The 17826-nt window shown below is 44.3% G+C and overlaps 1 protein-coding gene across 2 annotated transcripts in view; it reads right to left on the reverse strand.

Moving 5' to 3' along the window:
- Nucleotides 1–17826, reverse strand: part of LOC126284409 (mucin-19-like) — a 404135-nt gene that overhangs the window by 55610 nt on the left and 330699 nt on the right. For both annotated transcript variants that reach the window (XM_049983322.1, XM_049983321.1), the window contains exon 4: nucleotides 6497–9080. In XM_049983322.1, coding sequence (XP_049839279.1) covers nucleotides 6497–9080 — 2584 coding nt within the window. The remainder of the gene's footprint in view (nucleotides 1–6496; nucleotides 9081–17826) is intronic.

A 17826-nucleotide genomic window follows, 5' to 3' on the forward strand; every position in this document is an offset into this window, starting at 1 on the left:
GACTGTATATAAACCTCCGTACGAGCCCTAATTTCTCGAAACTAACCTTCGTGGCTCTTACGCGAAATGTGCGTTGGCGGCCTCAAAAGCCGGTTCTCTAAACTTCTACTGCAGTGCCCCTGGAAAAGAGTGTAATCTTGCCTCTAGGGATTCCTGTTTGCGTTCACGAAGTATCTCCGTAATAATTGCGTTCTGATCGAAACCACCGGTAACAAATCAAGCAGCACGCCTTTGAATTGCTTCAATGTCTTCTTTTAGTCCGACCTGGTGGAAATCCCAAATAATCGGGCAGCACTCAAAAATGAGTCGCACTAGCCTTCTGTACGTCGTCTCGTTTATAGACTGGCTACACTTTGCCAAAATTATCCCGCTAAAAGTAAGCCGAGCATTCTTCTTTCCGAATACGAATCTGATGTGCTCGTTCCATTTCATATCGTACAGCAACGGTACGCCTCGTTATTTAATCGATGTGACCGCACTGTGAGAAACAGCACGTTACTAACGCTGTATTCGAACTTCACAGGATTAATTTCCTACTCATCCGATTAACTTTTTTTTATTTTTTATGTCGTGGTGACCTAATGACGACAAACACCGAAACTAGCCAAGTGTCAAGTATAAAAAATACTTATAACAAATTATATTACAATAGCGCCAAATGCCCGCATCTCGTGGTCGTGTGGTAGCGTTCTCGCTTCCCGCGCCCGGGTTCCCGGGTTCGATTCCCGGCGGGGTCAGGAATTTTCTCTGCCTCGTGATGGCTGGGTGTTGTGTGATGTCCTTAGGTTAGTTAGGTTTAAGTAGTTCTGAGTTCTAGGGGACTGATGACCACAGCAGTTAAGTCCCATAGTGCTCAGAGCCTTTTGAACCATAGCGCCAAAAGGATAACTGCCGATTGCATGGAAATTAGGTCTTGTTCTGAAAAATTGATACAACTTCGAGGCGCTCAATAATAAGTGGAAAACCTGCATTCTTACTATTTAGGCCTTCGTTTCAATCAATGCAGTCAAATATATACCGAGTGATCAAAATGTCAATATAAATTTGAAAACTTAATAAACCACGGGATAATGTAGATAGAGAGGTGAAAATGGACATACATGCTTGGAATGACATAGGGTTTTATTAGGGAAAAAAGTTCTCAAAATGTCCGACAGATGGCGCTCAATAGCAAAACGTCAGTGAGTACGCATGACAATCGTGTATAAAAGGGGCTGTAATGAGAGAAACAATCAGATGCGCCAGCAGTCGCAGCATGTTGACGTCACCTGAAAAGGCGCTTTTAGTGAAGTTGTATTATCAGAAAGGGGAATGTGCTAGTTCAGCGTTATGATCCTATCGCCATAGGAAGGGGATTTGAACGGGCAAAGGTCCGTTGACAAATGCAGCTGTGGCGAGAATGATTTCGAAGTTCGAAGCCACAGATTGTTTAGCGATAGGCCCCGTAGTGGCCGACCGAGCACAAGGCGTAATGCTGCTGAGACACTTCAGGAAGAAATGGAGGCTGTAGCGGATTCGTCTATGCACGGAGAAATCAGCGTTCGTGCAGCCGCACGTTGCGCCGGCATTCTACTGTTTGGTTGGCACTTAGGCCTGCCCTCCGATGCTATCCGTACAAAATCCATCGGCATCATGAACTGTTACCGGGCGATTTAGTGAAGCGAAGGGTATTTGCGGTGTGAGCGTTTCAAAAGATGGCGGAAGATGACGATTGGTTGAGTAACGTGTTGTGGACCGACGAAGTTCGTTTCGCACTCAGAGGGTCTGTCAAAGCCCACAACTGCAGAATTTGGGCTACCGAAAATCCTAGAACTGTCGTGGAAACTCCATTGCACGACGAGAAAGTCACATCTACCGTGTCGGGCCTTTTTTCTTCGAGGAAATGCGTGATTCTGGTTTTGTAACTGCTACCGTGACGGGTGACAGGTACGCCGATATGTTACAGAATCGTATCATCGACGATTGGTTGAGTAACGTGTTGTGGACCGACGAAGTTCGTTTCACACTCCGAGGGTCTGTCAAAGCCCACAACTGCAGAATTTGGGCTACCGAAAATCCTAGAACTGTCGTGGAAACTCCATTGCACGACGAGAAAGTCACATCTACCGTTATCGGGCCTTTTTTCTTCGAGGAAATGCGTGATTCTGGTTTTGTAACTGCTACCGTGACGGGTGAGAGGTACGCCGATATGTTACAGAATCGTTTCATCCCCAGCCTGGCTGATAAACACCTGCTGGAACGTACGATGTTTATGCTGGATGGCGCTCCACCCCATACTGCTAGACGCGTGAATGATCTCTTGGGCGCGTCGTTTGGTGACGATGGTGTGCTCAGCCGCCACTTTCGTCATGCTTGGCCTCCCAGGTCCCCAGACCTCAATCCGTGCGATTATTGGCTTTGGGGTTACCTGAAGTCGCAAGTGTATCGTGATCGACCGACATCTCTAGGGATGCTGAAAGACAACATCCGACGCCAATGCCTCACCATAACTCCGGACATGCTTTACAGTGCTGTTCACAACATTAATCCTCGACTACAGCTATTGTTGAGGAATGATGGTGGACATATTGCGCATTTCCTGTAAAGAACATCATCTTTGTTTTGTCTCACTTTGTTAAGCTGATTATTGCTATTCTTATCAGATGAAGCGCCATCTTTCGGACATTCCAAGCATGTGGGTCAATTTGTACCTCTCTATCTACACTATTCCGTGATTTACTCAGTTTTCAAATTTATACTGACTTTTTGATCACCCGGTATATGGAATTCTTGCTGCACTGTAATAACATCTGAGAGCGACCCACTTCCCGCAGGCGACTGTCGGATTGTCTAATTATTAACGCGCAGTACCCTTTTCCACAGAAGGATTACAAGAAATAATTCTGATATCTCGGCACATAGCTCTTCATGAAATGAATTCCAGGACGATGCACTGCCCATGTCTGCAGTCTCTCGCCACAACACGCCATCCTGCTGGTTCGGCAGTTGAGTACTGCTCAATTTCCTGTTCCACTCTCACATTGTTCGCGAGTTGGATGGTGCGGCCTGCTCGTATCTCTGCACTTCGCAGGGATTTCGTGGGCGCCGCCGATCGGCTGTCTGACACAGCTGCTACTGCTGCTGATAAACCTGCACAAAGCCGGCGACTAGTTCTTCGTCGTTACGCATTCATAACACAGCGGTCCCGGTATGTTGTGCGGGTTGGCTGCCAGTAGGCGCAGCCAAGGCCGCGTCCGCAACGTGATGCGCACAACTCGGCTGTGGATGCAGCAGCGCTCTGAACGCGGAAGTAAACACAGCGACTAGGGAATGCATCAGTTACGTGCCACGAGACGGGGAAAATTTCGCTTTCTAATTCTGTCTCCCCGCACACGCTCAACGAAGGTACTGAATTCCGCTTTTCGAAACTGCTTTACTGCACATAGAAATAGTACTCAGGCATAAGCAAGCAGCGTATGACACGTAACTGCAGTTAAAAACAGATGAAGCGAGACAGTACAATATATCCGTTAGAAATATTGCAAAATCTCTGTCAAGAAGAGCACATACAGACAGATGAGAAAGGTTCCTTAGTGATGTGGAACACGACGTATGCAGGGGACAAGAATTTGCCTGTAACTTATCAAAGTATTTAAATCAACAAGAAAGAGACAAAAACTTGGCAAAACAGGAAGAATGGATGGAACACTGTAAAAGCATTTGGTTTAGTCCCAAGATAGATATACCAACACCATGTGTACACGGGCCAAGAATCTGTCTACAAATTATCAAAGAATTTAAATAAAGCAGAAAGGGACCACACACGAATAGGAAACACAGAAAGAATGGATTGAACACTATAGAAGCATTTCCTTTAATCCCGAGGCAGATATTTCAACTAAGCCTGAAGAGAGGAGTGGAGACTTAGTAAAAAAGATTGACTAGCTCACTTTAGGGGGCTAGAGACAGTAATAAGAAAAACAAATTTTTAAAAAATCACCTAGGCCAAAGGGCGTAAATACCGAACTCATAACGAATGGAGGACTTTTACTCAAAACTTCACCTCCTGAATCTACTGAAGACATTTATTTCCAAATAAAAACAGTCTAGCTTTCAAAGTTAATAACGCGCTTTGGCCTTTTGGGACACATCAGATTGTCTATAAAACAAGAAAACAATGTAGAAGAAACTAACGGAGAAAGGTATGTGAAAGTGGCTCGATACGTAACCCATCAGTCATAAAACCATTCAAAATGAAAAAATGGACGCAAAAGTAGCTACTTTTATGTAAATTTCTATTAATTTTCATTATTTTATCTGCGTAGTCATACAAGATAGGGCCATGCCCCTTCCACTATTTGTTTCTAATAGACTGTTTTCTTGTTTTATAGACATCTGAAGATGCTCCAAAAGAATGAAAAGTGTTATTGATATTAAATGACTCTGCAACTAAGATTGTTTTTATTCTGAAATAATTCAAAACCGGTTGCTGTACAACCCTATCACAAAGGAATGGAACTGTTTTCATTGACCATATTGGCAGCTAACAAAGAAAAGAAAGAAACTGAATTTACCCATCTACATGGCGTGTATAGATTTAAAGAAGACTTTCGATAAGATAGGCGGACAGGAACCATAGAATATAATAACCAAGCGAGGCTAACTTCGGCACACAATAACGTGTATAAAAAGTTTATATAATGGCACCTGGTTAAGACTCAGTTTATCTAATGACAATGGGGAAAATACAGTTATTAGCCAGGGTGTAAGTCAAGTGTGGATATTATCATCCACGCTTATTTAAATATTTATATGGACGATATTTTGCTCAGACAACCACCACTTGGAACTAAGTTACTAAGGATCACTTCAAATATGCTAGCACATACTAATGACATAGTGATCACGCAAAACACGGAAGATAATTTCAAAGAATTATTTACTTATTACATAAGACTTGCAAAGAATATAATTTTAAAGTTTCTACTTCAAAATTAGCAACCATAGCGTTCCAGAGGAAACACCCAATCCGTGCAAATATTGTTTTGAATTACAGAATTCTGAACAGTTTCAACATCTTAACTATTTAGGTTGCAATATTTCTTATGACTATGATGGCGATATAAATACTGCATTAGCAGGATATCAGGCTAGGTGTGGAGCTGATCGAAGAACATTGAAAAAAGCATGAAACGGAACAAAGTCGAAGCTGTGTAAGATGATGGCATCAACCGGGTACGCTGTCAAACATCGATTTGATGTTCCAGACATTACAGTGTAATTACTGTCTTCCAATAAAAGTGTCATTTCTGTTCGTCTCACAGCGTACTGCACTCAGTTACTTTTTGTACTATGCTGCAGCAGTTCTTTTTATATGTGGTCTATTCGTCGAAATACGTTCCATGGCTGTGACACGTCATGCGATAGTTGCTTGCTTCCTTAAATCTCCCAAACTACTATATTTCAATTGGTGGAATTTGTTAACCACCGGAGAATTCGATGTTACATCTGTTTTACAAGCACCTCAGTGTCAAACAACATTTTGAAACGATGCATCTATTCCGAATACATAGAAAGAAGGATCCTTTATTGTATGATTATATTATATCGGAACAAACACTGGTAGCAGTTACTTCTGTAAAATATCTGGGAGTATGCGTGCGGAACGATTTGAAGTGGAATGATCATATAAAATTAATTGTTAGTAAGGCGGGTACCAGGTTGAGATTCATTGGGAGAGTCCTTAGAAAATGCAGTCCATCAACAAAGGAGGTGGCTTACAAAACACTCGTTCGACCTATACTTGAGTATTGCTCATCAGTGTGGGATCCGTACCAGGTTGGGTTGACGGAGGAGATAGGGAAGATCCAAAGAAGAGCGGCACGTTTCGTCACAGGGTTATTTGGTAAGCGTGATAGCGTTACGCAGATGTTTAGCAAAGTGGCAGACTCTGCAAGAGAGGCGCTCTGCATAGCGGTGTAGCTTGCTGTTCAGGTTTCGAGAGGGTGCGTTTCTGGATGAGGTATCGAATATATTGCTTCCCACTACTTATACCTCCCGAGGAGATCACGAATGTAAAATTAGAGAGATTCGAGCGTACACGGAGGCTTTCCGGCAGTCGTTCTTCCCGCGAACCATACGCGACTGGAACAGGAAAGGGAGGTAATGGCACTGACACGTAAAGTGCCCTCCGCCACATACCGTTGGGTGACTTGCGGAGCATAAATGTAGATGTAGATGCTGCTACCTTTTGCAGGGCAGTAAAACCCATAGTACATTAGCGGGAACATTAAAAAATCAATATTAATCTAAAATAATGTGGCCCCGATACTCAAAGTAAACACAAAAATATAGTATGCATTAGTTTCGATATGAACCTGGAAACTGTACTTTCTTTTACGTATTTTTAAACTGACTAGCCGAAGAGCGTTACCTTTGTATCGCTACAAGTCTAGTCCTTGCTCATATGGGGCGAGGAGGATGAAACAACGAAACAGAAAATAAGTAGCGGACTAACCTTTCTCCGCTTCCGCGCCAGGAAACGAACACCGAAGGCGGCAGCAATGGCCAACGGGACGGTGCAGAGCACTCCAAGTGCGTACATGCCAGCATGCACTCCCCAAGAGTCCTCGGGGTCTTCAGAATCAGGAGTGGGCGCCGCCGCCTCGTAGCAATGACTGGCGTTGCCGCACCCTGGCTGCACACCTGCTCCCCACTGAACGCCCGGCTGGTATGACGAGTTGGATGAGGTCGACTGACCGCCTGCAGTGGCGTTCGTCTTCGGCGTTGGGCTCCCAGTGTCTTCAGCAGTAGCAGCCTTTGGCGTCGGGCTGCTGATACTTTCAGTAGCAACTGTCTTCTGCGTCGTCCGCTCATCACCCCTCGCTGGTACCGCCGCTTCAGTCATCCAAACTGTCGAGCTTCCGTTGTACAGGTGGACTATCGGCAGGTCGTACTCTTTATCAGGTCGCTCGAATATTGCCATCCCTGATATGTGGCCTGCAAAGGTGGATTCTACACCTACTGTCGTCGTCACTGCACTCTCTTCGGTTGGTTGCGTCGCCTTCTCCAATTCCTGCACTGGTGTACTTGGTGTAGTGAGCGCACCAACTTCCGAAGACTGTTTACTCGCTACTGTTGTTGTGTCTTGAGTTCTCGAGGAGGGCGCAGCAGTGACATTTTTGAGATTTCGATCAGGTAATGTGACTGGTTCACTGGAGACTTCTGGTGTTGTGGTTGGATCATCGGCAATTTTCAGTTTATATTCAGGACGCTGAGTGGTAGACTCGATCTGGGAAGAAATAGAGGAGGCCACCCTGTTGACATTTTGTTTCTGCTGTTCATGATTGGGAATATCTTTAGACTCAAGGAATCCAGACGTCGAGCTGGGTTGGATTGATGAAGAGACTTCCGAGCTCTGTGTACTTACTGTAGTTTGAGGGACGGGGGCAGCTGTTGCAGGAGGCTCGTTCTTTACACTGACTACTGTAGTGACGTCTGTGTTGCCTCGTGCAGTTGAATTAACCACACTAGAGTTCAATGTGGCTGCTTTGCTTGGAGCTGGAGCAGAGCTACTCCTGCTCTCTGAACTGGACTCAGATTCAGCTGTCAGCTCTAGAGGCAGAGGCAACAAAGCTGGTGGAATTGTTGTCGTAACTGGCGACCTCCACTCACCCTGTACGGAAACAGAGGTCACCACGGCCGTGGACAGAATTTTAGTTGTGGGTGGCGGTGGTGACAGACCCAACATCATGCCCTCATATGGAATATCTACAGGGCTTTCTTTGGCTGCAGAACCTAATTTGGCTCCAAGACTAGACGATCCTGTCTCATTTACGCGTACCTTCGCCAGATCAGTTACTGGGGTGGTGTTCTCTAGCACAGATATATGCTCGTTATCCCGCAGAGTCGGTCTTCTCCGTAACGTAATATCTGGCCTAGGATACTTGTGAGCCGGCCTTTGTAGCGAAATTTTTGTATAGTTCTTCACGGGAAGTTCCTGAGACACCGGGAGCCAAGAAATGTTGCTGGGCTTGGGCAGCAAAGAATGTCGAGCGTCCATGTACACGCTATTCGTGAACTGCGGCGGTTCGGTCAAGTTTCTTTGGTTTGGTGGTGAAGTTGCCGTCACCAGCTTCGCTGGCGGTTTCCGTAAGAACGGCCTGCGATTAATGGTGCTGTAGATGCTGGAATTCCTAGGTTTATGCGGTAGAGGATCTCTTGCGGGAGACACAGATGGAGGCGACGTAAAACGTACTCTGAATGAGGAAGTGCTCAATGGCAGGCTCGAGACGAGTGCTGATGGAATTTCAGATGACTCGGATGCAGGTGAGGATGAAGTTTGGAGAGAAAGTACCGGTGAAACGGAGTTGCTTTCGTAGACCGGTGTAGTGTTCAGTTCTGCAGTTGTGCCTTCCGTGGCATGTTTTGGAGAGTTGGCAGTGTAGCTCACGGCAGCTGGCTTTCTGGTAAATCTTGGTGGAGGAGGAAAAGTTTCTTGCGGAGCGGGCGGTGTGGTTACAATAATAGTCCACCGGCTGCTAGGACGATCGTTGGAACGTGAGGGATTTGGAGTTGTGGTGATGGTGGAAGGTGTAGTGTTGGTAGAGGTGGTTGAAGAGGTGGCTGTAGAGGTGGAGATAGTTGTGCTCGTAGCTGTGGTGGTTGGGATAGTGGTAGCCATGTTGCCTGTCGTGGATCCAGTAGTACTGGAATTAGTGGCAATGAAGGAATTGGCAGTGTCGCTGGTTGTGCTCTTGGTGAAGGGCGAAGCAATGGTGGTGGCGGGAAATGATGTATTCGTGAGATTGGAAGACGAATCACTGCTGGAGAGAGGCTTCACCGACGGTGGAACTGTAGTGGTGGTGCTTCTGCGCCTGTACGTCACTACAGCGGGTGTCTGCGTCTTCGGAGACGACGTGGCTGGAGGAGGAACGTCTGTCTGTATCGAGGGCGACGCCGGCGCCTCACTCGTTCTGTTGGCGTCGACATTAGCGACCAATGGCGGCGTGCTTGGGACTTCGACTGACCCATTCTGCGCTTGGGCAGGTCCAGAGCTGGTCGTCGTCGTCGATTCGTCCAAGCCGGGCCTGCGCTGGGCGCTGCAACAGGAAACAGAAAACTGCTTACCACCTATGTTTCACTTCATATTTGCCATGCTAGTGGCAGGGTATTTCATTCAGTGCATATCTAAATTTTTTTAATGGGTAGACCAATGTCGACATACTAGGCATTGTGAGTATTGGTGAAAACTTTTTTTTGCTGGTGTTGTCTATGTGTCTCCTCTTTAAACAACTGTTGCGGATTCTGACGTCATACACCCAAAAAATGGTTCAAATGGCTCTGAGCACTAAACTTCTGAGGTCAGCAGTCCCCTAGAACTTAGAACTACTTAAACCTAACTAACCTAAGGACATCACACACATCCATGGCCGAGGCAGGATTCGAACCTGCGACCGTAGCGGTCACGCGGTTCCAGGCTGCAGCGCCTAGAACCGCTCGGCCACCATACACCTAAAACTGCCAACGCAGTAATTACGCAAATACTCGCTACAGTTAAGGACGACACTGGCTTTGGTCTGGATGTTTGTCGTGCGTGCTTTGGGGAGTTCGGTGAGCATTTACGAAAGGTAAATGGAAAATTAAATATAAATTTAATTCCTTTAATTTACGTCTATGGTCACAATCTTTTCTGTTTAACAGATTACCCAAACCGATAATCTGCTAAACAGAGAAGATTGTGACCATAGACGTAAATTAAAGGAAACTTATTACATATACAGGTCACTGTGTCTTTCGCGACGATGTCGCAGCTTGTGATAAATTTAAATGTAAAAAGCGCCACCTGTACATGTATGTAGGAAACATGCCCTTGTAAAATTTGATGGTTCTTCTAAAAATAAAAGTTTATAATCCCATGCATAAGTTATATTCACCCCAAGTTTCTGTCTTTCATTAATGTAGAAGATATGTGAAATCGGATGAATGTTTTAGAAATAACCTACCTAAGTACTTCGCTAAGGAACGACTTTCAATTCCATTTTCCCCTGATAAACTAAAGTAACAAAAATGAATTTAAAAATTTGACAAGTACGTCACTTCCTAAAGTTTTTACACTGGATTTTTTTCGGCGAGATTGATTTGTACGTGTAAATGTGCTACTAAACGGGGAATGTAAATCGTAAACCGACGAGGTGGCAAAGCAGCAGCGAAGTAAGAGTCTGCAGGATATGAAGGCGTTTGCTGTTTGTAGCACATCGGGAGGAAGTTCTGTCTCCGCTTTCGCAAACGCTCAGCGTTATTACGTGACTCGGCGCTTGAGAGAGTTTCACGGCACTTACCGTAAGTCACGAGAGCAGAGATGTGGCAGACGATGCGAGAAGGCAATCCAGCTACCTCCCAAAAGCGCCACTGGCGAACAGTAAACGGATCTCAACAACCACGTAAAACGTGTTCCATTATCTACCGACAAAGTCCTAGAAACGGTAGGTCACGCAGAATGTGCGGTGTGTTGTGTAGCACGTCATTATCATCTCTTCGTGATGATGTGATGATGTTTGGTTTGTGGGCCGCTCAACTACGCGGTCAGCGGCGCCCTTAATAAAGTCCCAATTTTCACACAGCCCCATCTAGCCACTGTCACGAACGATGATGATGATGCTTATGATGATGATGGAATTAGGAGGACAACACACACACACACCCATCCTCGGGTAGAGAAAAATCCCCAACCCGGCAGGAAATCGAACCCGGGACTCCCGTGATCCAGAGGCAGCAACGCTAGCCACTGGACCACGAGCTACGGACATTTTCTCTTCGTGTAAGAGTTATGCACTTGGGACGTCCGTAAGGACCTGATATATCAGAAAGAATAAGACAAATTAAATTGAGGGCATTTTGGAATAAATTTACAACAGGTATTCGAAGGGTTAATCTCTTTTTATTATACTTCACAACTTCACAGCAATAAGGATTCAGCTCTGTACACCATGACAGAATTCAGTCGGGAAACTCCTCGTTAGATCGGGCAATCGCCTCAGCTGTGCTATCAACTAGATTAATACACACCACACAATTCGCATGTCTCCACACTAAAAAAATGAAGAGGAATTAAATTGGCCGAACGATCATGTCAAAATAAATAATCAAATGAACTGATAAAGTCCACAGTTAGCTAATTTTGCGCATAAACACTTACATTTTCTGGAACCAGCGCTTGTTGCGCTGCAAGGTGTACAAATGTAGAAACAGGTAGTCAACGGGACCATTCAAGTTTTCCGGCAGAATTAGCGGTCTTAAAAGCAGTTCAATCTAAACCAGGTTCCAGGTTCTGCAGTAATCCCTGTCACTCTATACAAAATTTGCAGCTGCGTTTTAACCACAATATTTCGTAGAATCCTCGAACAAAATACTGTGTCAAAGTGTTCGGAAAAAAGCTCTACTTATACCCGTCTACAAGAAATGTAGCGGACGTGACCCACAAAATTACCGTCCAGTATCACTGAAGTCCATATATTGTAGAACCCTAAAACATATTCTGAGCTCAAACATCATGAGGTATCTCGAACAAAATTACCTACACCATGCCAATCAGCATGGATCCCGAAAACACAGGTAACATGAAACTCAGCTCGTGCTTTTCTCACATGACGCCGTGGAAGTAATGAATCAACGCAGTCAGGTGTATGCAATGTTTACGTCCGAAAAGCATTTGACTGTGCTACTACTACGCTTGCCATCGAAAGTACGGTTATATGGTGGGTTAAATAAAATTTGTAACTGGATTGGCGGTTTCTATGTAGGTAGGAAGCAGCATCTTATCTTGGATGGAGAGTCATCGAGAGATGTAGCAGTGAGTTCAGGCGTACCCCAGGGAATATTTCTGGAACCTCTGCTGTTCATGTTGTACATTAATGACTCGGCACACAATATTAATAGTAAGCTAATACTTTTTGAAAATGATGCTGTTACTATAATGAAGATCTACCTGAAAAAAGCTGCAAAATACCCTGTCAGAATTTTCTAAAATTTCGGTGTGGTGTAAAGATCAGAGCTTGCTTTAAATTTACAGAAATGTTAAAAAATGCACTTCAAAAAACGAGAAAACTTAGTATTTATTGTACGACTACAATATCTATCATAAATAATATAGTCAGTCACCTCTTACTAATACCTGAATGTCACAAGTTTTAGGAATGTGAACGAGAATGACCACCGGCTGTCGTAGGTAAGGTTGGCGACCGACATGAGTTCATTCGCAGAGTCTCCAAAAAATACGCCGGCCGGTGTGGCCGAGCGGTTCTACGCGCTTCAGTCTAGAACCGCGTGACGCTACTGTCGCAGGTTAGAATCCTGCCTCGGGCATGGATGTGTGATGTCCTTAGGTTAGTTACGTTTAAGTTGTTCTACGTTCTAGGGACTGACGACCTGAGACGTTAAGTCCCATAGTGCTCAGTGCCATTTGAACCATTCGAAAAAATGCAGCCAAGCTACAAAGGAAACCGGTTACAAAACGCTCGTGCGGGTCCTTGTAGAATATTGCTCAATTGTGTGGGATCTATAACGAACAGAACTAACACAGAATATAGAACGTATTCAAAGGAGGACAGCACTAGCATCACCGGTTTGTTTCACTCACAGGAGAGCGTCACGAAAATGCAGAGAAACCTGAGCAGGCGCCAACTATCCCTAATAAGGGGCACTCAAATGAAAGCCATACAGATGGAAAAAGAAAGTAAACTGTTTACTTTAATACAAAAAAATGGCTCTGAGCACTATGGGACTGTTGTGGTCATCAGTCCCCTAGAACTTAGAACTACTTAAACCTAACTAACCTAAGGACATCACACACATCCATGCCCGAGGCAGGATTCGAACCTACGACCGTAGCGGTGGCGACTAGAACCGCACGGCCACTCAGGATTGCTACTTTAATACAATTAGGCCATTATGAGACAAGACGATCAATTCCTTCATGGAAAGATGTTTACCTTTGCCTATGCAACGATGACAACCTAAGATTGCACGTCTTCATCCGATGCAAATCGACGTCCGCGAATGTCTTTCTTCAGGGCTCCAAAAATATGGAAATCGCATGGGGAGGCTGTGTAAGGGCTCCCCAGCGAAACTTTTGCAGCGCGCTTGAACTTCCCAGCGAAACTCCTGCTTCGTTCTCGAAACAACCTTGGCAAAACGTGGGCCCGCCCACATTGAAGTTTATAAAACTTTCGAGAAATATCAAATTAATATCCAACACAATAGCATCTCTGCATGCTGACTAGTGAATTTTTTCGTGATTTTGTACTGAGAATGTGAAGTTACACAGTATTAAGTTACGAAAAATATTTCTGTTCTCTTCCTACTGTTATCAATGGAGACGCTACATGAGAACAACTGTTAATGAAAATATAAATATTCAAATTATACTATCAGGAGAAAGGTAAGAGACATTTTCACATCGATTGTGATGTTGGTACTAGCAACAGGGACTTCCATGTAAACGGAACCCATATAACGAGCCGAAAGACATATAATGAGACTTATCCACTGAAATTTAATGAAAATGTACACCAGAATTTAGTGGCAACATCGCAAGTACAATGCTGAATGAGCGATATAATGCTACCCTGAGGCACTTTGGCCGAAGTGGCCGTGCGGTTCTAGGCGCTGTAATTTGGAACCGCGAGACCGCTACGGTCGCAGGTTCGAATCCTACCTAGGGCATGGATGTGTGTGATGTCCTTAGGTTAGTTAGGTTTAACTAGTTCTAAGTTCTGGGGACTAATGACCTCAGAAGCTGAGTCCCATAGTGCTCAGAGCCATTTGAATCATTTTTTGAGGTACTCTTAATTTTGCGTTAAATACTGTTGTAACAATAATAACGTTATTTTATTAAATTAAATAGATGGCTGTATGAAGTGAAGCAACGTGTGGGATCTCACGCGGAAGCAAGAAAAAAATGTTTGTGTCATACGGGTAAGGCTGAGAAACAGTGCGTTATAGACATTCTGTAACGATTACAGAACCTTCCAAAGTGTCGTTGATAATCTCATATCGGTTCGAATGAAAGAAACACGGAGATGAAGAACCACGTCAGCCGTGATACTCTGCAGGCTCCATATAGTTTCAGATTCTGATTCAGCTGCACCTCCATGATTCCAGAGAATGATGTCGGTCGTAACAGTCCGACGTCTGCAGTCATTAGTTGCGGGAGAGACACTCGGAGTATGCCGTAAATGCTAAGATCTGCACGCACCGTGCGTAAGAGTTCGAGAGACAATGGGCCCCAATAGTGGCGCTGTCTCATCGCTTCCTGCACCGGTATAGCAGCTGGTAGCCGCACTATCGCCTCGCTTAAGGCCGAGTCGGCACTCGTGCGTTATCGTTTTCTGGAAATCATCAGCACGCGTGACCATCTACTTGTTCGACACTTGGCTGCAGAGAGGAGAGCCAATTCTAAATTCGCCTTGTCTAATGCGTGTACTGGAATAAGCCCCATAATAAGCAACAGTTACATCGTCCATAGGAATGTGAAAGCTAGACCTAACAAACAGGTATCTTTCAGTCTAAAGTTATATCGGATCAGCCAGCATCATCAAGATCTATGAGGGTCGGAATGTCACAGTTTTGCCTAGTCATTTTGGAACAAAATGTGAGCTTACTATCATGTGGGATTTGCGATGGAATCAGGACTACCAAGAACGGAGAACTCGACTCGTTCTTCCCAACGTGATGGAACCGACAGATCTAAATGTGTGGAGGGGAGTTAGTGGATAATGTTTTGGTAAGGAACAGGTGATCGGAAATGTTAGGAGATCAGATAACTTTCATATATCCCGTTTCACGGTATGCACACAGACTCAGAAAAGGGGGTCGCCTTCGCTGCCTATTATACACGGTCCAGTCACATTATTGTGACCATCACGGACGTTCGAAGTCAACGTGCAACAAAACCACGCAACGGCATTAGCAATAAACAGTGGAGGACATATGAAAGGCGGGGGGAGGGGGGGGGGGGGCAGCTCCGAAACAGTGCAGTCGTTGTCGAAATGCGGGAACGGAAAGATATATCTCACATTGAAAAAGGCAGGGTCATTGGGTTTTGGGCCAAGATCGGAAGCATTTTCGAAACGGTTACATCTACGTGATTACTCGGCTATTTACATTAAAGTGCCTGGCAGAGGCTTCAATAACAACCTTCAAGCTGTCTCTCTACCACTCCACTCTGAAATGACGTGCGGGAAAAACGAGCAATTTTTTTTTCTTTTTTTTTTTTTTTTGCTGCCCCTCCTTTCTCTTATTTTATCGTGGTGATTATTCCTCCCTATGTAGGTGGATACCAATAGAATATTTTCGCAATCGGAGGACAAAACTGGTGATTGAAATTTCAGGAGAAGATACCGTGCAACTAAAAACGCCTTTGTTTTAACGATTGCCACTGCAATTCACGTATCGTGTCCGTGGCACCATCTCCCCTGTTTCTCGTCAATACAGAACGAGCTGCCCTTCTTTGAACTTTTTCGATGTCATCCGTCAGTCCCATCTGATGTCGATCCCACACCACACAGCAATACTCCGGAATAGGGCGGACAAGCGTGGTTTAAGCAGTCTCTTTAGTAGACCTGTTGCACCTTCTAAGTGCTCCGCAAATGAATCGCAGTCTTTGGTTTGCGCTACTCACAACATTATCTATGTGATCGTTCCAACTTAGGTTATTTGTAATTGTAATCCCTAAGTATTTAGTTGACTTTACAGCCTTCAGATTTGTGTGACTTATCGCGTAATCGGAATTTACTGGATTTCTTTTAGTACTCATGTGAATAACTTCACACTTTTCTTTATTCACGATCAACTGCCACTTTTAGCACCATACAGATATCTTATGTAAATCATTTTGTAATTAGTTTTGGTTACCTAACGACTTCACAAGGCCGTAAATGACAGCATCATCTGCAAACAATCTAATAGGGCTACTCAGGTTGTCTTCTATGCCGTTAATACAGAACAATAGAGGGTGTAAAACACATCCTCGGGGAACGCCGGATAGTACTTCTGTTTTAATCGATGACTTTCCGTCTATTTCTACGAACAGTGACCTTTCTGACGGGAAATCACGAATCCAGTAGCACAACTGAAGCGATATTCCACAGGCAAGCAATTAGGTTAGAAGACGCTTGTGAGGAACGGTGTCGAAAGCCTTCTGGAAATCTAAAAATATGGAATCAATTTGACATCGCCTGTCGATAGCACTCATCACTTCATGGGTATAAAGAGCTAGTCGTGTTTCAGATGAACGATGTTTTCTGAATCCGTACTGACTATGTATCAGTAAATCGTTTTCTTTGAGGTAATTCATAACGTACGAACACAGTATATGTTCCAAGGCCCGACTGCGAATCGACGTTAGTGATATCGGCCTGTAATTCAGCGGATTACTCGCATTTCCCTTTTTGGGTTTTGGTATTTGAGCAGTTTTCCAGTCTTCGCCATGGGGCCGTGGACCTTAGCATTTGACATAAATTTCAACCTGATACCTCTACCCCTGCTGAAGAAAATGGGTCTTTTGACTCCATTGACTTGGAAGCCTAAATTTTGCACAACCCCAAGGGACGTTAGTGACTGACATAAATTTCAGCTTGATACATCGTCGCGTTTCTGAGAAAAATGGGGGTAACAGACGGACAACAAGCGGGAAAAATATTTTTGTCCGCTGTAATTGGAAATTAACAATTTTTGGATTTTTTTCCGTTACTTGTATTGTGAAACCTTGGTTCTTGCTAAATTTCATGATTCTAGTTCAGTGGGAAGTACTCTACAGGTTTTGATGAGTGAGTTGTCCAGTATCAAAATATGTGACGTGAATGGCCGTTTCTACTGACTGCATTAACTTAGAAGATGAATTTGTACACCGCCAATGGACATATACCTTAATATTTTACATAAATTTCAACTTGATATCTGTAACCATTCCTGACGAACGACAGACGGGCGGGCAACAAAATGCTAGGTTCCTTTTACCTATTCTCTATATTGTTTCTACTTTGCTATCACCTGATTATGGTGTTTTGTGGTAAAATAAACGCAACCTTGCAATATTTCGGTTTGTCGCTTCAATTTTGGACACCAGGATAAATACAAATTCTTCAAAAACATTCAAATTTCAAATGTGTGTGAAATATTATGGGACTTAACTGCTAAGGTCATCAGTCTCTAAGCTTACACACTACTTAACCTAAATTATCCTAGGGAAAAACACACACACCCATGCCCGAGGGAGGACTCGAACCTCCGCTAGGACCAGCCGCACAGTCCATGACTGCAGCGCCCCAGACCGCTCGGCTAATCCCGCGCGGCAGAAATTCTTCCAATCCATATGTGGTATACAGCAAACCTGTGCTTAACAGTATTGGTTAGAAACAGTCTTGGTTGCAATTTTAGTTTTTTTTTTATTTTTCAACTACGCGTTTCGCCTCTTTTAGGTACCTTCGAGTTATCTTAATTTGGTATTTCTTAGAACGATTCTTTAGTCAGTGTAGCCAAAGGGCATCGTCGAATATATCAGACCAACATCGCCTTCGTTAAACTCAGTAAAAACTTTTCTAGAATGAAATTTTCACTCTACAGCGGAGCGTGCGCTGATATGAAACTTCCTGGCATATTAAAACTGTGTGCCGGACCGAGACTCGAACTCGAGAACTTTGCCTTTCGCGGGCAAGTGCTCTACTAACTGAGCCACCCAAGCACGACTCACGCCCTGTCCTCACAGCTTTACTTCTGCCAGTACCTCGTCTCCTACCTTCCAAACTTTACAGAAGCTCTCCTGCGAACCTTGCAGGTAACTCCTGAAAA

The sequence above is a fragment of the Schistocerca gregaria genome, chromosome 8, assembly GCF_023897955.1.
Source record: "Schistocerca gregaria isolate iqSchGreg1 chromosome 8, iqSchGreg1.2, whole genome shotgun sequence".
Taxonomy (NCBI): Eukaryota; Metazoa; Arthropoda; class Insecta; order Orthoptera; family Acrididae; genus Schistocerca; species Schistocerca gregaria.